Source organism: Leptonychotes weddellii, chromosome 9 (genome assembly GCF_054177405.1).
Source record: "Leptonychotes weddellii isolate Sample4059 chromosome 9, ASM5417740v2, whole genome shotgun sequence".
NCBI lineage: Eukaryota > Metazoa > Chordata > Mammalia > Carnivora > Phocidae > Leptonychotes > Leptonychotes weddellii.
Genome location: NC_138377.1, coordinates 80,488,410 through 80,516,295, shown reverse-complemented (window position 1 = coordinate 80,516,295; position 27,886 = coordinate 80,488,410). Strand labels below are relative to the sequence as shown.

At 42.0% G+C, this 27,886-nt stretch overlaps 1 protein-coding gene and 1 long non-coding RNA gene across 3 annotated transcripts in view; one reads left to right on the top strand and one right to left on the bottom strand.

Annotated features, from left to right (window-relative positions):
* Positions 1-4,046: 4,046 nt before the first annotated feature.
* On the top strand, positions 4,047-11,629 carry LOC145723502 (uncharacterized). Its single transcript, XR_014148618.1, has 3 exons — positions 4,047-4,266; positions 7,837-7,906; positions 10,952-11,629. It is a non-coding gene; the product is annotated as an uncharacterized LOC145723502 (long non-coding RNA).
* The window catches only part of GALK2 (galactokinase 2), a 119,891-nt gene continuing 103,091 nt past the window's right edge, over positions 11,087-27,886 (bottom strand). For both annotated transcript variants that reach the window (XM_081831050.1, XM_081831049.1), the window contains exons 9-10: positions 21,549-21,750; positions 11,087-11,653 (exon numbers count right to left, since the gene is read on the bottom strand). In XM_081831050.1, the coding sequence (XP_081687176.1) occupies positions 11,437-11,653; positions 21,549-21,750 (419 nt within the window). In that variant the 3' untranslated portion in view covers positions 11,087-11,436. The remainder of the gene's footprint in view (positions 11,654-21,548; positions 21,751-27,886) is intronic.

Below are 27,886 nucleotides of genomic sequence, written 5' to 3'. Positions count from 1 at the left end.
CCAGCTCCCGTTTCTCCCTGATATTCAGGCCTTCTCAGACTAATGCTGTACCCCGCATACACATTCCCAGCTACTCTCTTCTCATACACGATTTTACTGCCCTTACAGTACCTACCTCTATTTAAAATAATCAGTTTCTTTGCTTCTTATGCCTTTAGGCAGGGGATTTATTTGAGTATGACTTGACTTCTCTGTGGTGAATGGCTTCTGGAAAATATAAAAGCTCTAGAATATGAACCATATGAGAGTGGAAACCTTGCAGATCTTGTTCACTGCTCAATCTCTAGGGTCCTATGAGTGCCTGGCACATAACAGGTGCTCAGAAAGTAATTGCTGAATGAGTAATGGTATCACCCAATTAGGTGGCCCTGTCTTGGTTTTCAAAATTGACCTTTATGACTTCCTTGATGATGCTTCTTAAATAGCTCCTTCTTTGGAATGTGACACTGTGTTATACCAGTTCCTGGCTCCTGCCCTCCTTCTACTACTAATCCCTAAAATCTCATCTTTCTCAAGGTCCTTTCTTTTCCTTTCTTTCCTGTCTGCATTCTCCCTCAGAGTCTCATTCATTCTCATTGTTTCAATCATCACCTTTGAAGAGAGTCCCCGTCTTCACATCTGTTCCCATTGATCTCTATCTGCATTTACTGAGAGTTTCTAATTGAACATGCCCATTATTAAAATACCCTCTCATCCTCTGTAATACATCCTTCAAATTGAGACTTCCCCATCTCTGTAAAATGACTCCACCATTATCCTAGCCACAGTTGATCTCTCCTCCTCCCTCTCATCCAGCCCCCATATCCTATTAGTAAACAAACTCCCCCTCATTCCTGGGCAAAATCTCAAATTCCATCCCACACTCAAAGTGTTTTGCCATTACCTTACTGATGGGTCTGAACTTCTGAACTTATATAGGGTCATTTTCTATTTCATAGAAAATCAGAATAGGACAGGAGCCATGTGACCATCTAACTAAATCCCCACGCCTTACAGACAAGGAAAAGGAGGGCCAGCCTGGTTAACTACCATGGCCATGGTACTAGATGGGGAGTGCTGAGCACAGTGCCAGAACCAGAGCTCAACCTCCAGGATGGCACTCTCTCTGTAATCTTTGGGAAATGGCCAAGGAGAGAGGAAGAGCCAAGAGGGTCCTGAAAGAAAAGCACCAAGAGGGAAGATGAGTAAAGGACACTGAAGACGCACACTTTGTTGACTTCCCAATTTTACTTCATGCTGCCCCGAAGAAGGCTGTATCTTGAATGAGTCCTTGGAGTTAATAATGATTATTTGTCCTGAATACCTGCAATTGTCACTATTGGTCTGCCTCACGGGGGTGCCAGATGCTATCAAAGCACTAATTTGATTTTCACCTACACAGTACAAATCAACTTCTGATACAGCCTGTGGTTGTGCTCCTAACCCTGGTCTTAAACCCACATTCGTGTCTGACAAAGCAGACACTTCCCTTCTGAGACAGCAATTGGCAAATGACTCCAGGAGGCAGCCCTCAGCTTGTGTTAAAAGAAGACCTGAGCCTCACTGGTAAACTGGGAGCTCTTAAACCTCTGCAATCACCAAGATCCAGGGGATGAGACTGTCCTCATATGACCCCCACTCCTCCTGAAGCACACGTCAGTATTACTTCTATCTTTCTCTGAATGCAAATTTAGGGTCTACTTCACAGCTGTCCACAGTGGTTGGTTCACAAATGGGTTGGTTCAACTTATATCATAAGTTCAGGAACCATATGCCACTGTGACATTAAACAGTGAAGTCAGGCTCATATCTTTCTTTAAGGAAAACTTTATTCTAAAACCCAGCTATGATTAAGGGGAAAAATGAATTTGGAATGTATCAATAAATAGGCTTCTCTAAAATTTATTTCAGAGAATTTTGATCCATTTTAGAGTAATATAGTCACCCAGACCCTCTCAAATTCCGTGGTTGGTAGGATGGAGTATGTTCTGTCAACACTGCTTCCCTCCACAGTCAGTGATGGTTGGTAAAAACCCGCTTAAAAGGTTCTGGGACCAGCCCAGAGAATGTATCTCTTCTAACATTGCTGAGAAAGTGGTCTGGAGTGCACAGAAAATCAGGTGTTCTTTTCCTTGGTTCTTGGGCCTTGATGTTCAAGTTATACGTGATTGAAGATAAATCCTGAATAGTTTAGAGCTCCATAGGAAAGACATAAATTTTATTCAGGCTTATTGGGAGCATCTTTGTTGTGGAGCCGTTCATGTTTTTTCCTTCTGGTTACCTTAACTGAGATACAGTACTCAGGAGTTAAGGTCATAAAGTTAAGTACCTATGTGGTCCCACTCCAGGGACCAAATCCACTGGGCTTCTCCTTTCTTATGTCAGATAAATAAGATTAAAATGAGCATCAAGGACAGCTGTGAAGTAGACCCTAAATTTGCATTCAGAGAAAGATAGAGGTAATATTGAAGTGTGCTTCAGGAAGAGGAGTGGGGGTCATACGAGGACAGTCTCATCCCCTGGATCTTGGTGATTGCAGAGGTTTAAGAGCTCCCAGTTTACCAGTGAGGCTCAGGTCTTCTTTTAACACAAGCTGAGGGCTGCCTCCTGGAGTCATTTGCCAATTGCTGTCTCAGAAGGGAAGTGTCTGCTTTGTCAGACACGAATGTGGGTTTAAGACCAGGGTTAGGAGCACAACCACAGGCTGTATCAGAAACAGATGGGACAAGAGCCCTGGGCTCATTCACAGCACACTGACACCTTCTACTTATCATCTTTCTTCCCTGCAGTTAGTAGAGGCCACCAGCCTAAGGCAACCAACATATACTGCCAGTCACCTCCACAGCCTTTCAGAGAAGTCAAGAGACCTTGAGGTTTTCAGTATATGGAGAAATGAAAAAATGCCTAAATAGGGTTACAGAAATGTTGGTACATTTTAAATATTTACATTTAACAAATTGCTGCTTTTAATACACACACACACACATACAAAACACCACAAAAAAAGGGAATTACAGAATTTATGAAACTAGAGCACTGTGGGTGGTGTAGTCCAGATAATGGGACACAAGTTTAACGTGGTCCAGTGGGTACTGTCTTCTTTCAGTCCTCTCAGTGTAACTCTGGACGTCCTATTCATGTCCACAATTGAGACCCTTCCTGCCTGGGAAGCCCAGGCCAGACGGCCCTCTCCGTCCCCCTGTGATGGGTACCGTCCTCCTCTCCCAAATGTTCCTAATTAAAAATCTTTCCTTGACCGTAAGCCAATCACACCACCTGCTCCAACTTACCGTGATATTATAAAGGAGGCAAAAAGACAATTTGCAAGGAACCAAAAGGAATTTCGGATGTAAGTTGGTGCCATACTCTTGTTAAATAGAAAATCACAAACTCTTTTTGAGCTGGAAGTAATCATAGAATTCATCTACAGTAAGCTCCTTATTTTACCAGTGAGGAGAGTCACTTCTGAGTGTCTAACAGACTTGGAGATTCTTTTCTGGTAAGTGTCAAGGATGCATGTTGGAGCCGTGGAGCCATGGCAGGTGTCAGGGATTGAAGGAAGAAAGAAAGCTTTGCTGCGCTGTGGTTGGGGGGATGCACCCCAGCATGGAAAGCCCAGAAGAGAGCTCAAGGGACTGAGTACTGTTTATTTACAAAGAAGAGCCCTGGAAGAACAGAAAGGTGTGTTTGCAGCATGAGTTCCCTGGAGCTGGAGTGGCAGTTGGGGCGGCACTGAGGAAAGCACAATCAAATACAGCAAAGAGAGGGAAATGGAAGAACAGCCAGGCAGGTCTTATCCAGCAGGCAGGACAAAAGTTTGAGCCTCTGCTTTCCAAGAGTGCCCGTTCCCCTCCCACCTTCCTCTAGCCCCCCAATCCCCCCCACACATGCCCACGCACACACAGCCCTTAGGTTTCCTGTGCCCGGTTGGAAGAACGGGTATGGACACTTGGTGAGAGGGCCCCTATGGAAGCAGCAAGGCGGAGTCCAAACCATACCCAGGTATCACGGGTGACGTCTTTGGTATGTATTTATAGGAGGGGGTGTTCTGGGGGACTCCTCACACCAAGTAGTGCATAGGGAGGGGATGCTGAAGAATTGGGTTTCTAAAGGACTTTCACTGACATGAAGTCAGAGAATTGTTAATTTATTCTTTCCCAATTAGAAATCCTGCTTTATTTTAAAATTTAATTTGAAATTTTGATTTTATAGAGAAAAGCACAGAATTAACGAAGAAATAAAACTCCTAAAACAGCGGCAGGAAAGAATTGACAAGGAGCTTGATAGGTTTGTTCCTTATTCAACTTTGTAGTGATTAAAAACATTTTAACTGAGGGGCGCCTGGGTGGCTCAGTCGGTTAAGCTTCCGACTCTTGGTTTTGGCTCAGGTCATGATCTCGCGGTCATGGGATCGAGCCCCATGTTGGGCTCTGAGCTCAGTGCAGAGTCTGCTTCAGATTCTCTCTCCCTCTCCCTCCCACTCATTCTCTCATTCTCTCAAATAAATAAATTAAAAATCTAGGGGCGGGGCGCCTGGGTGGCTCAGTCGTTAAGCGTCTGCCTTCGGCTCGGGTCATGGTCCCAGGGTCCTGGGATCGAGCTCCGCTTCGGGCTCCCGCTCAGCGGGAAGCCTGCTTCTCCCTCTCCCACTCCCCCTGCTTGTGTTCCCTCTCTCGCTGTGTCTCTCTCTGTCAAATAAATAAATAAAATCTTAAAAAAAAAAAAATCTAGGGGCACCCAGGTGGCTTAGTCAGTTAAGCAGCTGCCTTCAGCTCGGGTCATGATCTTGGGGTCCTGGGATGGAGTCCCACATCAGGCTCTGTGCTCAGTGGGGATCCTGCTTCTCCCTCTCCCGCTCCCCCTACTGTGCTGTCAAATAAATAAATAAAATCTTTTAAAAAATAAAATAAATTAAAAATCTATTTAAAAAACCATAAAACATTTTAATTGAACAAATGTGTTACATAAAACTACAATGGGTTTATTATGTAAACATACATCAACTCAGATATCTGCAAAGAGATTTTCTACTCAAGAGTCCATCTGGAATAACATTTTGACCTTCTTTGTCCACAGAACCAACTACTCTGCTAATTTAATTAACTGCTAAACATCACCATCATCTCCTTTTACTCTTCAGCTTTAGGACTTAAGCTGAAGGCTTTTTAAAAAAATAAAAAATAAACCCGTAACCATGCCCTGCCCTAGGGAAGATGTAAACTAGAAAAACAACCTATTTAGCTGGTCTCCCTTGGGCTAGTTCTTTGTTCCCCTTCTGCCCCTACACACACAAACATTTTTTGGGCACATTTAATTTGTTTATTTTACAAATTAGAGTATAAAAAGGAAAACTATAAAGTATTGAGACTAACCTACTTCTAGCATACCCACATGCACAAGAATGTGTCAGATGAGCGCAGCCCTTCAGACGGGTGCCTTGCAAGACCACAGCTGTGTGCCATTCATCTTTTAATTACTATTTTGGAACTTAAAAAGCTAGTTTCCTATAGAGCTGTCAAATCACTATGTTGTACACCTGAATCTAATGTAACATTATACAGATGCTATACTTCAGTTTAAAAAAAAAAAACAACTAGTTTCTGGGCTCCTGGCTGGCTCAGTCAGTGAAACATGCAACTTTTGATTTTGGGGTTGTGAGTTCGAGCCCCACATTGGGTGTAGAGATTACTTAAAAATAAAATTTTAAAAAATAAATAAAATAAAAATTAAAAAGTTAGTTTCCCATTACAGGAGAAAATCCACTCCATTACTTTAGAATATTATCTCACTTTTTACCAAATATCACCCAAATTTCCCCTTCACAATACCTACATTAGAAAATCTGATTGCAAGGGCGCCTGGATGGCTCCAGTCGGTTAAGTGTCCGACTCTTGGTTTCAGCTCAGCTCATGATCCTCAGGGTCTTGAGATCAAGCCCCATGTCAGGCCCCATGCTGGACATGGAGGCTGCTTGGGATTCTCTCTCTCCTCCTCCTTCTGCCCCTCTCCATCTCCCCCACCCCCCACTCTCTCTCTCTCAAAAAAGAAAGGAAGGAAGGAAGGAAGGAAGAGAGAGAGAGAGAAAGAGAAAGAAGAAAGGAAAGAAAGAAGAAAGGAAGATAGAAAGAAAGAAAGAAAAGAAAGAAAGAAGAAAGAAAGAAAAAAAGAAAGAAAAGAAAGAAAGAAAGAAAGAAAGAAATCTGGTTCCAGGTGACTTTTACAAGTTCCCCCAAATTAAATCTATATGGGACAGGATTTCTCATCACTGAGGATGTAACAGAAGAATGTAGGACAGTCAGAGCAATTTGCAAGAAGCACTCAAATATGTTTTATGCAATGGGACATTGTTAGAGAAAATAAAGGGAAATATTCATATATATAAATCTCATATGCCTGTTAAATCTATAGGCACAGCATACACATTTCTATCTGTAACCTTCAAAAAAGAGATACTCATGGAGAGGAAAGGAAAGATAAGCAGAAAGATGGGGGTTAGGTAGTGGTGGTGGTTACAGCCACTGAATTGTACACTTTAAAAGGGTGAATTTTATGGTATGAGACATATGTCAATAAAACTGTTATTTAAAAAAGACAAGAGGGGCACTGTATATTAAAAGGGTGAGTCAGAAGATGGCTTGATTTTAACAAAGTGAGATGAACCAGAGTTCATCTGAATATGACTCGCATCTCAAGGAGATTCTAAGAGGGTGTTACCGAGAAAGGGCATCAGGAATATTTTGGAGTGTGTTTAAATAGGACTATGAGAAAGAGACCCAGACTGGGAGAGCCAGATTTGAGAAAAGCGGGAGAGGAGAGACCCAGAGGGTAATCCTAAGTGAGGAGAAAAGCCAGTGGAGGAGATAAAATGGGCAGAGATAAAGCAGAAGATGAGTGAGGGGCATTTGTGGGCGGCAGAGCACTAACACAGGAGGCCCTTAAAGAGCTAGGCCTACTGCGCCCCCAGGGGTGCCCGACGCTAAATGCTAAAAACCGAGAGAGGCGGCCTTGCAGGGAGGCTAACCTAAACTTTGTGCTTTAGCAACGTATATTTGGAATTTTCCGAAATGTTTACTTCCTACAAATCCCATGGAGGAAAAATAATTTTAAAATGTCTCACTTGAAAATTGCCAGTGAAATTAATAGCCAGCCATACGTCCTTTTTTCATTTTTGTTTCTCTTGCTAATGTTTCTCCTTCATCCCCAGTTCTTACCCATCCTAGCTTTTCCCTACCCCTGCCTCTCCCCTCATCCACAGATCTCTGGAAAGTTTTCTGCTGCCTCTTGAATTCAGCTATCCAACTCCTTCCTAAATATTTCTTGAATGAGTACTCGGTGACAAAAATCAGGATAGATTCCTGGATTCCTGCGTCCACGAGCTTCCAGCCTTGTCCGTCCCTTTCCCCCCAGATCTCTCCCCTGCCAGCCCCTTGTACTCTTCTGTCCCCATGGACACTCCTTAAAGTCTGCGCCAGAGCCGGGCAAGCGAAATCAGTTCAGCAAATACTGTGCTCACTCTCTCCTCACTGAAGAGAATGCTTCACTCCGGTGGTTGAATTGAAGGCTCGAGTCACACTGCTTGGGTTCAAATCCTATATTACTTGCTAGCTGTATGACTGTGGGCAGGTTAATTAACCTACCTGAGCCTTTTTATATATAATAGAAAAAATATATCCAGTATATAATACTGGATAATAGTACCAACTTGATAAGACTGTTGTAAGGACAATTGAATGAATATATGTAAACTGCTGGTAAATGCCCAGCATATTAAATTTTGTGTAAATGTTAGCTCTTAGATGGTGTCAGTATAAAAACAATTGGTTTGGCTACTGATTTTTTTTTTAATTTTTTGATTAGACTCCAGGCAAAGGCTACCAAAAAACCTTACGAAGTTAAGAGTGACTTTGAGAATTTCCTCCATAAACTGGTATGTTTCCCTTTTGAAGATAATTGAGAATTCTCTCTGTAGCTTCTCTTATATGGACTGGACAACATTTAATAAGCAATATATGGTTTCACATCCAAGTCACAGTGGCAAGGTAGAATACACTATTGTCATTTAATCATCCACGTGTACATTTAAGGTAATCTGTTTTTCATAGTAGTGACGACCTCATGCCCACTTATCCTCATCCCTTGCTTCCGACCACGGGCAGTTTATGCAACTGAAAACCTCCAAATGTGGTCAAAATTTCAAACTAATAGAAAATCATCAGTGTGTGAAGTCATATTTTATTTTCTGTTAATAATTCAGTAAAAAATATATTGGTTTCTAATGACCGTGTTAGATGAATGGTCCCTGCAGAAATTAGAAGGTTCTAAACAGGACTCAGATGAGAGAGAGGAAGAGAAGAAAGGAGACTGCTCCGTCTTTCCAGTTTTCTCTGTCCCCTCCTCATGCTCTTCCTTAACTTCTGGGCAGTTCTGTTAAATCTGAAGGTTCTTCTTCCCTTCCAGCAAGCAAAAACATGTAGAGAAAAAGGTGCAATAAATGTGGGGGTTGGGAAATCTGAGGTCAGAAACAGGAGAGAGCTCTTTATTTTTAGCATGTCTCTAGAACGATCCTCATTGTCTACTGCTGTGATGTCAAAAACAGAGGTCAAATAATCTAATCAAATTCCCGTCTGAGCCAAAAGGTGAGAGGAGGGAGTAAAACACCTGGGTATTTAATATTAAACAAATAGGACTATTCTTTACTTCTGCACAAAAAAATTCTTTCTCCTATTCTTCTTGGTCTCCCTTCACTACTACTACAGACATGGGTACAATTACTTCTGAGGTATAAGAAAACCACTGTGCCAGTGTGCTGGTGGAAGGCAAGTGACCTCAGAGGGTATGTGGTACATGGCCTGAGTATTGGGGAAAGTACAGGTTATGGAAACTGTAGCACACTGAAGGGCCCACGCCTCATCCAAACAAAGCAATACTGCAGCTCTAGTTCACACACACACACACACAGACACACACACCGCCCCCCACCAGGAGTGGAGGCCAGTGGAGAAGCAGATCTTCCACCATCAGGAATCCAGATTCTTCTGTAGAATTCCTGATTAGAACCCCACATTTGTCAATACTCTGGGGGCCAAACTAAATGTATCTGCAGACCAGATGTGGCCCATGGGCTGCTGGGTTTGTAACCCCTCCTCTAAATGCTGGACTTGGAGCTCTTCAAAAGCTACCTCCAGCCAGTATAACCTATCTTCTCCACCATATCCCAGGGCAAACTCCTCACCCCCACTGAACCTTCTGAATACCCCATGTTTGCTCATACTCATATACTCACCCATCTGCAGTGCCTACTCCCCAGCTTTCAAATTCTACTCATCCTTTAGGGCCCTGCTCAAATTCCACCTTCTCATGAAGCTTTTTTCCAGTTGTCCTAGCCCCAACCTTCCCAGAAAAGTTTGAGATCTCTCATAATTTCTAGAATAACAGTGATGATTTAATTGAAAAACAGTTCTTTTCTTCAAGCCAGACATTGAGACAAATAGAGAGTAGATCCCTGGCTCAGAACGACTGCGTCCTCCAAAGCAGAGGGCACGATGGAAATTTTTACTCACCTGTTGCAAGAAGGAATCTCATGGTGAAAAATTTAAATAGAATAGCAAAGCAATGGAAAGTACCACATTTTTTGTTTTTTGGGTTTGGGGTTTTTTTTACAGTAATCCAGGTATCTTTAAATAATTATGTACCAACCACAGATCTTCTGTGGAAAATGGAAAGGTATTTAAAAACAAAGAAATACAATCTGGGGTGCCTGGGTGGCTCAGTCTGTTAAGAGTCAGCGTTTGACTCAGGTCATGATCCTGGGATCCCAGAATTCCTCACTTCTCCCTCTCCTTCTTCCCGTCCTCACCCCCACCCCAGCTTGTGCTCGCTGTCTCTCTTGCTCTCTCTCACTCTCTCTCAAACAAATAAATTTTAAAATTTTAAAAAACAAAGAATTATTTAAAATCAATTCAGATTTTGGATTATTGGGTGTTGTAAAACTCAAAATTCTTTCAACAAATTTGACTTAAGGTTTCTCAATCTCAAGTGTTTACCTTTCTTTAAAGAATGAAAATGCACCAGGAGTTTGTTTTAGAAGAATGGGTTTCCTAGTACTTTATATGACTGCTGTCCTTTGAGAAATACTAGAACCAGCTTTGCCTTAGCCTCTCTGAAACTGAGATTCAAAATGATGATGTCCAGTCTTTAAGCTGTACATTAATGAGCAAAACAATCATAGAATAATACAAAATTGTGGTAATTTTCTGGATAATTCATACCATAAGACTGCTGCTGCCTCAATTATCCGATAATATCAGCAAAATGTTTTTTGGTCTAAATCTTCCTATAATTCAGGAAGGCCCTCTTGCAAGAAAGCCATTCACTTACCATCACCACATTACACATCACCACAAACACTTCTGGCCACTTTTTTTTTTTGACCACTTTTGATAAATATATACAGGACTCACCAACACCCCTACCCAATCCCAGAACCTACTCTTACCCACAGGCCTGCACACCCCTCCTCCACTGGTCAACATATACACACGAGAGCGGCTAGTCACACAACAGACCGTTGCAGGGCCTGGGTGCGGTTTCCCAGACCAGTAAACATGCCTTTTGGATCAGAGTGGCATTTGAGAAAAGTTAGCATAGAGTGGGAAGAAAGTAAATTCAATGAACAAATTGAATTATCTGAATTATCATCCAGATAATTCTCTATTTCAATGTGAACAGAGATAAAGACGGAAAGCGTCTTTTATCTAAGTTTCTCTATTAAGTGATAGAGAAAGGTCAGGGCCAAAAGAATTGAAAGTGATTATTTATGTGATAGCACATAGTTTTTAAAAGTAAATGAGCCTAAATCCATCTTTGCTTTAAAAAAAAAAAAGTGATTCTTCTCATCTTGATAATTGGTGTAACCTCACATTCAAGTATCCAGGAAAATTTATCAATCTTTAATAACGTATTATTCTAATAGCGTTCTGAAGCTCGAACCAAGAAAGAGTTTCTGGCATCACTCTCATCATCATCATCAACAGAAGACTACAATTATGAAGAAGAAGAAAGTCAAGAGAAACCAGAAATGAACTGTGTTTAAGAATATGGCATACCATGCAATTGTATCCTTTTAATTGTAGCAGTATGTTTAATTCAACGCCAATCCATGGGGTCAGTATCGAATGTCTTTTATCATTCATCTTAAAAAATCCTGAAATCAATAAATCTCAGTAAATCATCCTTAAGAGATCTGTCCAAGCATAATTTTGGCTCTTATTGGTAGAAACATATTTTAAAATGGAAAAATAATCATTATGAAGCATAGAGAGCTTTCAACCATTTCTTTGGAAATACATCTTGATAATAGCAACCGTTCATCATAATACAAAACAAAGAGGATTAATTTCCTGTGGCATAAGAAGTTCTGCCAGTCCTAAATGCCCTAAATAGTTTCTCTGAGATTTTTTACATTATTTGGGCCTCAAGGAAAACCAAAGCCCCGCCTCCAGGTTTGGTAGCAAACAAACTCTGCTTCTCAAATGTGACGTTTCGGTCGCTCCTCTGGTAATAAGCTTCGTGCACGTTTGCTAGGAAGCTGGTCAGCTTCTCAGCAGGTACTAGCGATACCGTGCAGCCTCCCCATCCTGCTCCAGTGAGTCGTGACCCTTGAGCCCCAAACTTCCTAAAACAGTGAGAAAAAAAACACACATTAGAACCTGTAAATGAAAATGAGAGTGGTTTGCCTGGTGCGTAGAGAGAACACACAGCCTACTCAAGTTCTAAGAAGAGAATATGTGTGGGTTTCTTTGTGAGGGAGGGGGAGGGTAGTTCAGTGTGGCCAAACACTAGGACATGAAGAAATTTATAGTGTTTCAGAAGGTGATTGGAAATTTAATTGTATCTAAAACTAGGCCATGATTCTGGCTCTAAGCAGTAAAAATTAGCAGTACTATTTGGTGAGAGCTGACAATAACCCACTATATAGTCTTGATCCCATAAAGTCACCAATTAAGCAGTTGTATACAGCAAGCTTACAGGTGATCAAGAAGAGGCAACAGGCATGATCAACATTATGAATCAGAAGGTGGCTCCAAATGAGGTCAAATCCAAATTTAAAGTGCAAGTCTTATACAAGTGAGGACTTCCTCCAGTGGCTGTTTAAGGTGTGTTCTTAAGGCTTGGCTATTCCACATAAAAGAATCCGTCCCCTAGAACAGATAGCCTAGATTTGTGCTGAATAAATTTATCCACAAAGAACATATTATTAAACTCTAGATCAGTTTGTCTGTTTAATCTCTAATGGGAAGTTATGCAGACCTTTCCACAAAAAGGACAGTGGCCTCTACATGTCCATATGCATCTTCCCTGCACCTTTGGGAGCTGGTCTAACCACTGGACTCAGAATTTACCATTAGCCAAACTCTGTGATAGGGATGGAAACCCCTATTTAAACCACCACACAAAAAGAGGTCATTTTAGTCACCATCAACCAGGCACAGTTTCAAACCTGAGATCTGTACCAAAGTGAGAGGCCCTACGCAAAGCACAAGGGTCCCTCATCTTTAAAAGATGTCATTTATCCTGATAATAAAAGTTAACATGTACTTCCAATTCTTCCTAATAAAATTTACTCCAAATTCATAGCAGATTAAAAACTCCATAATTAGTTTAGCACAATTTTGTCCCCTTTTTTCCATCTAAATGAGCTACTTTACTTCCTGGAAAATATCAATAGAATATTAACCCTCCTCTAGGACATCAGATTTATGGCACACCAGTAATTCATTTTCCCCTCAATGATTTTTTCAGTTGATTCCTTTTCATCATCTGTTTTATTCATTAAAGTTTATTTTTCAAATGAAAATAGATGTTTAAGGGAGAAAACAAGATGCTTTCAAATAATAAAGATTACTCATCTCCTGCTGTCCCTCAGACATTCAGCTTATAGCCCAGTAGCTGAACTGAGCCTGGACTCCTATCATCCAGGCTGAAAAGTTTCTCTGACTGTGGGATTCTAGGAGATTCTAGGATAATTCTGAGTTCCCAGGCTGGCAAAGGGTCATTCTGCAACTTAGTGATTTGAAAGACAAAACAAAAAAAATAAGTTGTGATATGCAGTCACATCAGACTATCTTTCCCATGGAAGATGCTGAAATAAAAAAGGAGGTGTCACTGAGGCATCTCTGGAAGACCCTAACATCAGGGCATCAAAGCCATCCGGGGCATGGTCTAGAGAACAACAGGGTGCCCTCCTATATGATTCTCTAAGATCCAAGCTCTGCCATTGTGCTGGACTCAAACCAACCAGGTCCTTTATGGTCTTCAGTGGACTTCCAGGCATATTTTCTTACACTTTCTCATTTGAACAGTTTCTGAAAGCTGTGGTTTCAAAACTGAACCTGAAGCAAATTGAGTGTTGTTTCTAACTGGCTGCAAAACCCATAGGAATTGTGCCAAAGGGCTTATTTTCCTCCGTATCCTGCTAGTCTCCAGAAAGCAGAAGCTAGAAGTCTTTCTGGGTAAATATATTCACTTCTGAGTCTCCAGAGGTGCTCTGTCGCCACCCTGCCTGCTGCAGACAGAAATGGACTAGGCTGCATCAGCCACAGGATCCGAAATCATCAGGGCTCCAATTTCCCCAACAGAGAATGATAAATGCTATTATAAATAGCCTTCTGCCCCTGAGTCAATGGCACTTGTGGTCACAAATCAGGGGGCTGCCCCACTAGCTGGTCAGCAGCCTGCCCGGCTATATACACTGACAAAGGGCAGAAAGGTCCTGTCTGCAGTGTTCCAAACTGGTCCTTAATATGTATGCCCTTTGGCATATGCCGTAGAAATTCAGGGAGAGGGGCACCTGGGTGGCTCAGTCGTTAAGCGTCTGCCTTTGGCTCAGGTCATGATCTCAGGGTCCTGGGATCGAGTCCCGCATGGGGCTCCCTGCTCGGTGGGAGGCCTGCTTCTCCCTCTCCCACTCCCCCTGCTTGTGTTCCCTCTCTCGCTGTGCCTCTCTCTGTCAAATAAATAAATAAAATCTTTAAAAAAAAAAAAAAAAGAAATTCAGGGAGAAATCCAGAAGTTAGGAGACCAGTATAAGCTTCATATTAAGAAAGAAGAGTGGATGAGCCATATTTTTCCTGTGAGAACAGTTAAGACATTAAAAATACAGATCCTTGAGGTCTTGCACATCAGAGAAGCAAAATACAAGACTTATGAAAACCAAAGCCCTAGAATCCCCCAAAAACCACTTTTTTGTGGTGACCGGATGGGAAATAATGTGGAAGGGTTAGTCAAAACAACAAAAGCAGCCTCTGCCTTATCATAAGTGTGATCTATGAAACAAAACAACGGCTAGGGCAGATGAGAGATGAGATTATAAAGAATGTTCCCTTTGATCCTTTTATCACTGAAAAGTACATCCATATAACTAATTTTCCAGGCACCTAATATAGCCTGACGAAAATGTCCTACTCTAAACGAATTGATTGGACCATAAAGCACTTACTAAGATACAAGGTACAGAAAAAGGTATGGGGGTGGAGGGAGATCCAGTAAGACCCAACTCTGCTATAAACTACAAAGGAAAGAAGCAAGGAATTGTATTGTATTGTATTTCAATTCAATTTTATTTATTTCCAAATATTTTTAATTTAGAGACAGGTTATATCTCTCTAACCCCAGCCCAGCACAATTCCAAACATTTGGTAGCTTCTAATAAATCCTTGTTGGATTATTATTATATTTGTTTTAAAATATCAAAATATAAATTCAGGCTATTTTGTTATTTAATTAAGGTTAGAAAACTTCAATTATGTGAAACAAAGTATAATAATAAAGAGACCATGTCCAAACAATTATAAAATATCTCTTTTGAATGAACAAAATATATATATTTTTAAAGATTTTATTTATTTTTGCAAGACAGAGAAGAGAGAACACAAGCAGGGGGGAGTGGCAGGCAGAGGGAGAGGGAGAAGCAGGCTCCCCACTGAGCAGGGAGCCCGATGTGGGACTCGATCCCAGGACTCTGGGATCGTGACCCAAGCCAAAGGCAGATGCTTAACCAACTGAGCCACCCAGGCGCCCCTGAACAAAATATATTTTTAAAGAAATAGCTAAATTTTAAAATAGAATTTTCTGAGGCACAGAAAACAATTTTAAGTTACATGTGAGACAGCTCACATATGTATATTATATATAAATATAAGCTGTTAGTAATGTATTCTATATGTGGAAAGACTTCTAGCTCCTGCTTTAAAGCCTAGAATCTTCTGGCTACAATCTCAGGCAAACAGACCTTCCAGAACAATTTCTATGATTTTTGCAGCCACATTGGAAATACTTTCAGACTGTGTTAGATTCAAGAGACCACAAACTTCAAATACTGTTCAAATGAGAAAGTACAAGAAAACATAACTCTGTAAGTCTGTCTGAGCAATGTAAGCCACCAAACGCAATGGAAGACCCGTTGAGTTGGTTCCTACAAATGGCATGTATATAATAGGGGTGGGGGTGGGTGATGGAGAGGACAGTAAGTAGAAGACAGGCCCAAAGAGAAGTGAGCCCCTAAGTGCAGCTGAAATGGGCCTCTCCCTTTATATGTCAAAGTGTGAAGATTAACCTCAAGATCATGAGAAAGGGAACATACAAATATGGGTTTACACTGCATTCTTCCCTGACATGGTCAGGAGAATGGGTGCAAGAGGCTGAGCAGCAGAGCTGTGGAATAAAGTTTGAAAAGACTTCTGAGGAAGACAGCAAATTAACTTTTGGATTCTTTGTTAGTCTATTAACATTTGTCATTCATCTTCCTTAATAGCTTGGACAATGATGCAGCAATGAGGTCTCTAATTTCACCAAGTGTCAAAACAGAAATAAAAGGCATTAGCTATTTTTTCTTAAGTATAACCAAGAAAACCGATAACGAATGATATAACTGACTTGATTTCAGAACTGTTCTGTGTTTCTCAATGAATCCTACTTCACAATTTAGCTGTGTCTTAAAATTTACATTTTGTTCATTTAATAGAGTTATTTTATAATTGGACAAGCTTCATCTTTTCCTTTCATCATTATACTTTCACATAATTGAGGTCTTCTAACATTAATTTAATAAAAATAGTAAACAGTCTAACTGCATAAATGTAGTTTCCTTTCTTTGGATGCTAAACTGATTTTCTCTTAAAGAACAGTAAAAGCCTCAACTGAAAAAAAATATCCTTTCTTTTTCCCCCTCTTCTCTCCACTTGGGTCACATAGTAGCTTCTTACACAGTATCCTTATAGGCTAGCTACCTAGAGATGCCTTTTGAATATAGTCTAGCTCAGACCACATTAAGATTTCAGCTTGTATGACAGGTGTTGGTGAGGATGTGGAGAAAGCGGAACCCTCTTGCACTGTTGGTAGGAATGCAAACTGGTGCAGCCACTGCGGAAAACAGTATGGAGGGTCCTCAAAAGGTTAAAAATAGAACTACAATCCAGCAATCACACTACTAGGTATTCACCCAAAGGATACAAAAACACTAATTCAAAGGGATGCATGCACCCCAATATTTATAGCAGTTATTTATTTTTTTTATTGTTTACAATAGTTATTATTTACAATAGCCAAGTTATGGAAATAGCCCACGTGTCCATCGATTGATGAATGGATAAAGAAGATGTAGTATGTATGTGTACACACACACACACACAGAATGGACTATTACTCAGCCATAAAAAAAGAATGAAATCCTGCCATTTGCAACAGGACATGGATGGAGCTAGAGTGTATAATGCTAACTGAAATAAGTAAGTCAGAGAAAGACAAATACCATGTGATTTCACTCCTATGTGGAATTTAAGGAACAAAACAAATGAGCAAAGGGAAAAAAGGTGAGAGAGAAAGAGAGAGAGAGGCAAACCAAGAAACAGACTCTTACTATAGAGAACAAACTGATGGTTACCAGAGGGGAGGGGGGCAAGGGAGGTGAGATAAACAGTTGATGAGGATGAAGGAGGGCACTTGCTGTGATGAGCACAGGGTGATGTATTCGAGTGTTGAATCACTATATTGCACATCTAAAACTAATATTACACTGTATGTTCAGTAGTTGGAATTTAACATAAACTTTTTAAAAATTAAACTTAAAAAAAGATTTTAGCTTGTATGTAGTGCCTAGGTATCTAGGCATTGAAATCCTTCATTAGTTCAATCAGTTAGTTGTCTTTTCATGCACATAGTTTCCAAGCAGGCCTTCAGGAAAAATAAAGGAATTCTAAAGTGGATCAGGAAGTAAAGATTATCTCTGGCCTTGCTCCTCCTTGTACCCATTTCAGCTTTCCTCTGTCGTCTTCTGTCTCCCAAAAGGCAACCAACCTTCTCAGGCTGCCCAGTCTTAGTCACACCTTCCCCATTGGTGTTAACATTTTTATTTTATTTTATTCATCATTATTATTATTATTATTTTGGTTGTTAACATTTTTAAAGGGACAGGGAAAGGTGGAGATGATCATGATTCTTAAACAAAATACTAACCTCCCAGAAGTTGGGTTTATGTACCGGCACCCCAGGCCTTGTCAGGGCCCTTCCCAGCACAACCCACGCCTCAGCTCCCCGGCCCAGTGAACAGTCATGAAGCTTCAGGAGCAACCGGAGCTTAAGAATGTCTCATTTTTCATTGAACCTTTCCATACTTTTACCATCTACTACTCTCTATTACACATCTTCCTCTCCCAGTTTTAGCCACCCCATATCACCACTATCTTTTTCATTCTTCTGCATTCCTCCCTCTTCCTCCTTATGTCCACACACAAAAAAGTGTGTGTCAGAGCTCTTGAAAGTGGGGTTTAGACTTCGGTGTCACATAGGACACAAATACCCAATTGAAAAGCTTTTGCTTGCTCAAGGGAAGAATGGCATCAGTGAGAGTTCCTGGGGGGCTGTCCTCTGAGGTTCGTCGCCACTTAGGACCTTGTAGTAACTGGCAACCAACAGGAACATTTGAAGAATATCTTCTGGTCACAGTGACAGCAAAGAAAAAAATAATTATATAAGAAGTTTAAGGACCCGACAACTATTTATTCTTGGCCAATATTTACAACATGCCCAAAGGTAACCTTTCAATATGGGAAACCTGGTCCCTATATGGTTATGGAATAGGTAGAAACTAATTTTGATGCTTAGCAATTGACTTCCCAAACAAAAACAACCATAAAAAGGGGAGGGCGCTCCTTATACTAGACACAACTGAATTTTCCTCAGAAAATATAGCAGATGAAAATGGGCTAGACAGAAATATTTTAAGAAATAAAGTATTTAAGTGTTAAATTCAAGTATTAAGCTATTAAGAAAGGAGCTTCCAAAAAAAATAAGTGAAATAATAAATAAAAGGTGCACTTCTAAACCCTTTTAAGACATAGCCACTAAATCTTTCACTGGAACCACATTTTTAAAAATATATAGACCTGGGGGCACCTGGGTGGCTCAGATGGTTAAGCGTCTGCCTTCGGCTCAGGTCAAGATCCCAGCGTCCTGGGATCGAGTCCCACATCGGGCTCCCTGCTCCTTGGGAGCCTGCTTCTCCCTCTGCCTCTCTCTCTCTCTCTGTCTCTCATGAATAAATAAATAAAATCTTAAAAAAAATATATATATAGACCTGGAGTGCCTGGGTGGCTCAGTCATTAGGTGTCTGCCTTCGGCTCAGGTCATGATCCCAGGGTCCTGGGATCGAGTCCCGCATCAGGCTCCTTTCTCTCTCTCTCTCTCTCTCAAATAAATAAAATCTTTAAAATATATACACATACACACCCCTATGGACTGTTAGAACAGAAAAAGACACAGGGCTCAAAAGGAAAAGTGGCAGAGCTAGGACTCAACCTTCCTCACTTAAACGCAGTTGGCCTCCTACCATACACACTGCCTCCCCCGCTCAGCATGGTTTTGTTCAATGTTCAAACACCGCACCCTATAACAACCAAAGTTTCCATTATTAAAGCTTTAAAGCCAGGAGAGGAAAATAGGTTAAAAAAAAAAAATGACCCACATTCTATATCTTGGTAAACCCAAGGGAAGAGAAAGAGGTGTGGCAAAAACCCTGGGTCGGGAGCTCGGCTTCGCACTGACTCATGATGTGGTTGAAATCACTTCACCTCTCAGTGCCTTCTTGGATCTCACAGGCTCCTTCCTACTCTCCTACCTTATGGTACTACGAGATAATCCCAAACCCAAACTGTGAAATCGGGCTTCTCAAAATGAGGTTTTTAGAGGAACGAGGAAAGTTTCTCAGGCAAAAAGCCCAGCAGTCCTCTTGATTCCTGTCTTTCACCAGGGTGATGTTCTGCATCCTCCTTCGAGGCACATCTGGCCCCAGATCCTGCGGGGCTTCCACCGCCACCTTTTTCCACCCAAAGCCAGAGTCCTTCTGATGGCCCATGAGGCCCACGTTGTATGCCTCCCCCACAGCCTCTCTTCCTTCATCACCTGCCACTCTCTGAGTACCTTACTGCTTTGCTAGCTGTTCCTCACACGTGGCAGCCACGTCCCCACCTCAGGGCCTATGCACTTGCCATTCTCCTTTCTTCACTTCCTTCAGGTCTCTGCTCAAACACCATCTCCTCAGGGAAGCCTTCTTCAACCAATTCCTAGAAAGGTTATCCACCCAACCTTGGTGCCTTCTATCCCTTCTCTGTTTTTTTTCCATAGCACTTATTACTACCACTCGATTTATTTTTAATTGTCCCCTCCCTCTTTCCCCATGAGAATGTAGACTCCAAAAGAGCAAGAGCTGATTGGCCATCCCAGGAAGAGAAAGTTCTTTAGCGAAGTCCAAGAGGCTGGCAAATGCCCCTTCACTGCCTTTCATGTGGAATTCAAACTATTCCACTACCTTCCAGGCAAAGACACTTCTTCCTGATTTCTGCACAAATCATCCCACTTCCTCTGATTTCCAGAACTGAACAATATTTGTCCCTTCCATTTACTGGGCCCTTGATACTTTCAGAAAAGAGCACTTTTAATGGAACAAGCCCCGGAAGGCTTTTTGGCAGTTAGTGAGCAAACTCTGACGTCAAGAGAAGGATGCTCATCAATGCTATGTTCAAATCTCTCTACAAGTTGGGTTATACATGCCATTTGTGATCACTGGAGCTAGATGATTTATACTTTTCAAGCTGGGGGTGTAGCAATGAGTGAGGCAAGCCATAGGCGCCAAGTGGTTAATTATATTTTCATGACTAACTGCAGGCAGTTCTGTAACATCTTCTCACAGTGGAAATAACATCTAGCCATTTGAGAGTTCTCCCAATTTCCCTTTCGGTTTTCCCAAGGTCAGTGAGATCCCTTCTGGGTAAAGTGACCATGCTACTGTATCCATTACCCCCACTCTCTAACAATTATAAGGAAGCTGTTGTCAGGCTTTGCGAAAGAGTTTTCCTCTTTACATTTCTGTCTCAACCAACCAGTTATAAAACAGGCTTTCGTCAAATCCTTACTTCTCCAACTTGCCTAACCTAAATCTGGATGGCAGAGGATGCCGGCTTTCCGAGTAACTCCTTCAGCAACCTCCCCTGCCCCCAAATACACTCCGAACAGGTTTGAGTCCCTCTTTCTGTTTTCTCCTTCCTTTTGAGTAAAGCTACCAGGGCGCCTGGGTGGCTCAGTCGTTAAGCATCTGCCTTCGGCTCACGTCATGATCCCGGGGTCTGGGATCGAGCCCCACGTCGGGCTCCCTGCTCAGTGGGGAGTCTGCTTCTCCCTCTCCATCTTTCCTGGCTCATGTTGTCTCTCTCTCTCAATAAAATATTTTAAAATATGTTTAAAAAAAAATTCAGAATGATGGACACCTGGGTGGCTCAGGTCATGATCCCGGGGTCCTGGGATCCAGCCCTGCCTCAGTGTCCCTGCTCGGCTGGGAGCCTGCTTCTCCCTCTCCCTCTGCCACTCTCCCTGCTTGTGTTCCTGCTCTCACTATCTCTCTCTCTGTCAAATAAATAAATAAAATCTTTAAAAAAAAAAAAAAAAAGAGGGCGCCTGGGTGGCTCAGTGGTTAAGCGTCTGCCTCCGGCTCAGGTCATGATCCCAGAGTCCTGGGATCGAGCCCCACATCGGGCTCCCTGCTCGGCGGGAAGCCTGCTTCTCCCTCTCCCACTCCCCCTGCTTGTGTTCCTGCTCTCGCTATCTCTCTCTCTGTCAAATAAATGAATAAAATCTTAAAAAAAAAAAAAGCTACCAAACGTAGGATACCAAACAGAAGATGCTGGCAGGGCACCTCTGTAGTGGATACCACTGATGAAAACATGACGAGAAAGTAACAGCAGCATCCCTGTCTAAGCAAAGCTCCCCAAAATCTACCGAGTCATCCCCAGACGGAAAGGCGGGAAGAACTGATTCCACACCTGGAGCCTCATAAAGCTCTGGAGTCAGATCTCCAATCTTTCTCCCGCAGATACTGAGGAGGGAACAAGCTTAGCTCTGTATACAACACCTCAGGAAGTGAGGCAGGGTCTCCTTTCACCTAGAGGGTTATGAAAATATTGCATTGTTTTCATCCATTTAGACAGTTTCCCGCTGCCGCCCTGCTGCTCGCTCAGCCTCACCGACAGATGTCCACCAGCTGGTCCAGCTCGGGGCAGCTGCACTCACACAGGTCCCGGCAGCTCGCGTGGCTCTGGTTCATTAACTCCCCCAGCAGCTGGACCGTGTTGTCAGGTGCTTCCTCACATATCTTCTGAAACCGGAGCACCCGCGCAGCCTCGCTGTACACGTGCTTTGCCCGCTGGTAGGGTTTGAAGACGAGCACTTAGGAAGAAAGGGGACGGGCAACAATTAGAAATATTTACTGGACAACCCCGTGCAAAGAAAAATAGTCATTGAGGACTTCCGTGTCTATCTTCATTATCAACACCTTAGACTTTAAATAGGTCTCTCTTTCACCGAAAGAAACCTTCATAGTCTACATTTGTCTCTTTTCAAGTCAGTTTTCCTTTTTTCTTGATACAGGACACAGTGTCAGGAGTACACTTTCTTCCCTTCATTCTGCACACCCAGACGTGTGCGCACACGTGCGTGCAAACTAACTCATCCCACAGGGAGGGGAGGTAATGTGTGTTGGGCACTCCCTACACGTCTGGCCCTTTGGAGGCACTGTCTCACGGAGTTCTCAGGGTGCTGGGGGGGTGGCAGCATGACCCCTGTTTAACAGACAGCAGACTGAACTCACATGCCCAAGGTCACACATCCAGAAACTGGAGAAGCGGAGTCTCAATCAGGATGTCTGATCCCAGGGCCACATTCTTTCCACTGTGACCCACCAGAAAGGACCACTGAAAATGCTTATGCTGGCAATTCTATTTATAAAAATGTATCCTGCAGATAAGCACAATTACTTATATATGTACGCACATACACACACGTACAGCAGCATTATCTATCATAGCAGAAAATAGGAAACACATGTCTAGTAACAGGAAACATTTTAAAAATCAAGCTACCTCCGTTAAAAATGTTACTGCTATTAGAACTCAGATTCTAAGACCATTTACTCATAGGAAATTATTCACTATCAAGTGAAAAAACAAGATACAAAACTGTATGTACAACTGATCCTAATTTTGCATTCACATATACACAATTTATGTAAATTTGAATTTCTAAAACTTCGAAGAAAGCACCAAAACATTAACAGTTATTTCTGTGTTACATTATGGGTGATTTTATTTTCTCCTTAACACATTCCTATACTTTCTAGATTATCCACAATGACTCTAACTTCAGTTACAGAAACACGTCCTATTGCAATGGCTTTATCTATAATGCGTACACACTCCCTTGAATAACAACTGGGACCCCCTTACCGTTTTCAGCCTTGCTGAAGTGGCTGAGCTGGTGCTGTGGCCCTGGGGAATTTGTGATTCTATGGAAGCTACCTAGCCTCCTGGAAAGAGCCAGGGCTGCGAATCACAAGGTCTGTCATTTCTTCTCAGCTCTGTGACAATTAGCTGTACCCAGTTGCCACCTCTACACGGTTCTATTTCCCCATCTCTAAAACGAGGTCTAACATTTTATGATTCTATGAAGATCTCCTTCCAAGGCTTCCCCCTTCCCCTATGGTTGTTAGATGTTGTAAAGAGGATGCTCCGACCGTTACCTTCTGTCTGCACCCCCAGTTCTACTCTCAGGAGGCTGACCCATATGATTACACCCCTGGGTTCCCTTGCCGTCTAGACTAGGGAAAGGGAGACCATTGAGAAACGGGAGGGAAGAGAGTAGGTCAGAGGATTTATTCCCCAGCTCCCTCCTTGCAGCTGGTTCTGCCACTCCACTGGACAATGAACATCCTCTCGAGGTAGCCTTTTCTACATGACTTGATCCTCCAGTGTCGGCCTCCAGGTTTCTCTCCCTAGACTTTTACTACTTTTTCAGAGGTGCTGTCACATTTCACTTAACGAACCAATAAAGTTTATTAAAGTTCAGGTCACATTTTTTCCCCTTCCACAGCACTGTCCAACTCTTGGAGATGGGTAAAAAGGCAGCCATGGCTAGAGGAAGTGAAGCCATTCTTAGGATTTGTGTGAAGTTCAGTAATTACAAGGTTGGGGCTACCTTTCTATAAATAAAAAATTAAAAACAGTCTCAATTCAGTCACATTAGGTATATTAAACTTACAGTTAACTACTGACATCAGTGAAATGATGCAAAATTCATATCAATTTTCCTGTTCTCTTTCAAAGAGGCCCTAAATTCAGTCATCAAATCTAGTCAGTTCTTTGGCAACATGCCTTGTAATCATCCCTCCCTTATATTGCCACTGTCATCACCCAGATTTACACTTTTCTTCCTTTCCCACTTGAACTATTTTGCAGTAGCTTCTAAATTGATATTGCTGTCTTAATCTCTCCTCCCTGCAACCTCCCTTAAGGACAACACTGCCAGACTGAGCTCCTGACACACAGCCGTACTTGCCCCAAACCTTTACTGCCTTGCCAGTGTTTCCCATCATCCAGATTCCTGCCCTCAGGAGGCTCGGTCCCAGCAGGAGGTCTTCCCTCCAGCCAAACTCCCCTACTTAGAGTTACTCAAACACTCCTCGCTTCTCAGGATACTGGTAGCCACACAGAAATCATCTCCTGGCCTTTCTCTCCCTCTCAAAATTTCACCTGTTTCAGTTTAAATTTTTTATGCTCCAAGAAGTCATGATGGCCCCAGCTGGAAACACTCTCTTGACTCTATACCACTCTTGCATATTAAATTTTCCCAGTTGTCATTTAAATTTTAGTTGATTTACACCAGGATCCAAACAAAGCCCACACATTATATTTCATTGTTATATCTAATAAGTCTCTTTTAGTCAAGAATTTACAGTGATTTTTGAGAGTCTGGATGAGTAAATAAAACTCAATATAGTCCATAAGGGACAGTATGTTTTAGTTCTTCTTTAGGATTATATAGTCCTCTAGGATGAAATATTTTCCACTAGGATTAAATATTCTAAAATAGAAACCATCCAGAAAGGTGTTTTATTTTTTTTTAAAGATTTTATTTATTTATTTATTTATTTGAGAGAAAGAGAGAGAGAGCACAAGGAGGAGAAGGGCAGAGGGAGAGGGAGAAGGAGACTCTCTGCTGAGCAGGAAGCCCAATGCAGGGCTCGATCCCAGGACCCTGGGATTGTGACCTGAGCCGAAGGCAGGTGCTCAACCAACTGAGCCACCCAGGCGCCCCCAGAGAGATGTTTTATACTAAACCTTAGGACTCATGTTTTGCTTTGTGACAAGAAACATTCAGAATGCCCCGAGCAGATGATCAGAACTGCACAAACCTGGCACCTTCTCACATCTATTCTCCATTGCAGAGTGTTTCATACAAGGCTTCTGAATAGGAACGTCTACTGAGGCTGGGCATTCTGAAGGTGCATGACAGACCACCATGGCTCACACTGCCCCCCCACAACGGTAGTAACTCTGACAACAAGGGAGAGGGCAGAAAGGGCATCTGTTTCCAATTGTGATATAAAAATCTTGCCAAAGGCTACAACAGATTTGGAGACCACCCTTTGGGAGGAAAAGCAGTTCTGTGTTGGCTGGACATCACAAATGCTCTCTGGATCCAGGATTCTGGCATGTTATGTGCTGGCAACTCACCGGGTCTCTTGATATGCAGATACCAAAAAATCCAAGAAAATCTGAAACTTTATCCACAATAGCTTTCTTCTCTGTCCAGTTAACTTTAAAACTGGATGCTCCAACTGTCTATAAGCTCTTACAATCCTTGAGAGCAATTATTATAGTAAAAGATGAAGGAAGTTGTTTGTTACTATGTTCACCACATGCATGATTATTTCCAAGGCAAATTTAAGAATACAACACCAGACACTATTAGTGTCCTATCTATCATGGGAAATTTGAGGCTTCAAAGCAGGATACACCACACAGACTTTGAAAGATTGACTTTCTCCAGTGTGAATCTTGGATAATGACTGAGTCTAATCCTGCAATCATGACACAGATTCTAAGATCTAAATGATCATGACCATAAACATTTAAACTGCAAAAGCCGTTGAATTAATTCACTTGTATAATAATTCTGTTAGCTCTAAACTTCCCCATCCCTCTGATTTCCTGGGCCAGCACACTCACCACAGGGGTTCCTGCTGTAGGCCCTGTGAAAGGAGCTGTTTTGTTGGCCTGGAATGCTCCTCCCCCTGATCTTGACAGGGCTGGCCCCCACTTGTCATTCAAGTCTCAGCTGTCACAGCTTCAAGGAGACCTTTCCTCAACTCCAATCTAGAGTAACTCCCTCACATATATATTCTCTCCATCCTATTTTATTCTCCCAACACTTACTACCATCCCAAATGTCTTGTGTATATATTTGTTCATCGGTTTGTGCTTGTTCCTCACCACTAGAAGGTCAGCCCTGGGAAGCAAGGGCCTTCCTTGTCTACAGAATTTCACTTCTGTATCTTCAGCAGCTGAAATAGGGTCTGGCACACCATAGGGACTCAATAAATGTTCACTGAAGGAATGGTCAGTTCCTTGTCTTTGTAGCAAAACTGCACTGAAACTTGGCAAAATAAACAGTTATGGGACAAATGCAATAGAGAAGACCTATTTTGGCAATTTATGCTTACTAGCACCTTCACCAAAAAAGTGGGAAAAGTTGACTAAAAGAAGGTTAAAAGATAACTAGTAAGCTCCCATGTCCAAAGTGTACCTAATACCCATTATCACAGACAGAATTGTTTATATTGTGTTTTGCTTCATAGATATAGAAGAAAGGAGGTTTCTAAAACAAACAAGATGTGTTTCAAATAAAAGGGAAGGAAGAGAAATAAATCATCATAATCAGTTAAAATATTTTTTTTTAGACAACCTTTGTAACAAAAAGGTGTCTGCTCACTTTTACCTTAAAAGGATGGCCACATAGCTTATGATCAGAACCCATCTCTAATCAATGGATCTAAAAAGGGGAACAGATAATTGGGTCTTTTGCTGTATCTTTAGTGAGAAAGGATGAGAAAGCCTGTGACAGAAGTAACACATTGGGCACCATTTTCCTCATAAAAGCTCTAACAACAGCACGTCAATAGGAGATGGGGGACATGCCTATTTGATTTCTGAAAGAGCCCCATGATTTAATTTAATTTTATTTTTTTACTTAAGAGCCTTTTTATTACCTCAGCTTCTACTAAGAGTGATGACAAAAGCCCTGAGTAAGATGGCCACCTAGCGTCAGTCAACCAATAGTTCTTTTTGAGCACCTGCTACGTGCCCCACACCATGCTCCAAATGATAGGAAAGACATGTGAAATAGAAGCCCTGGATAGGAACTCAACAACCCAGTTAAACAGAGAAAACAAGCTCTGAGACCACTGGAAAGTGATGAACTGCAGCAGACATCCAAGTGCTAGAAATGCTGAAGGTGCACCAAAGAGGATAGGGTTTGGTGGAGGAAGGACAGTAATGGGAAGGATCACAGGAGGGCCCATACCACAGAGCTTCCTTGCCACAAAGAAAGGATGACCAAAGGCCTGAGCTGGGAATAGGCAGAGTGTGTTTACAGACCCGAAGAAAGCAAACTGACCAGGACCTGGGGCAGTCTCTCGAGGAGGCTGTCCTCACACCTGAAGCTTTAACATCCTTGGCTACACATGCTACACAAAGGTTGCAGACTAACAACCCACGGTGATGCCTTCTTGACCCACATACTGTTTTCTAAACTGAGAATTTTTATATATGAATCCAGATTTCTGTTTTCCCTTGAAAAATTGAAACCTGGCAGCACTGAACCTATATTCTTGCACAAAGGCTGCTGACTGGAGCTGAGGAGCAGCTACCCCGTTTAGACAGAACGCACACACTTTATTTCCACACAGTTCCCTCCATTCCCAATTATCTGACACTCAGCCCGCCTCACTAGTTTGCATGGCTGCCTGGTCCCTGTAGACATCTGCATGTGGGACTCTTTTTCCATAAAACTCTCTATTATAGGAATTCTTGGCTAGAGAGGGAAGAGTGGGCAAACCAAGTGCGTCATCATGCCATAATGAGCCACTGTTACTAACAAATACCACCCCGCCCCATGTGCACTGACAACTCCATATTGAACTAAACTCTGTGTTCTAGTAACTTCTACTGTTAGTTCTGCTCCCTAGAGATATGTAAACACAGACAGTCCTTGAGAGATCTGAAGAAAGCTCTCATGTCTTATGTTTTTTCACACATTGATGAGGGTACAGTTTTCTTTCTTAAAACTGAGGGAACACTAATGAATAAGATGAGCTCTTGCTGGGCGGAGCAAGATGGCAGAGGAGTAGGAGACCTGGATTTCCTCTCCTCTCAGGAATTCAGCTGGATAGGGATCAAACCATTCTGAACACCTACAAACTCAACAGGAGATTGAAGAAAAGAAGAGCAACAACTCTCTCATCAGAAAA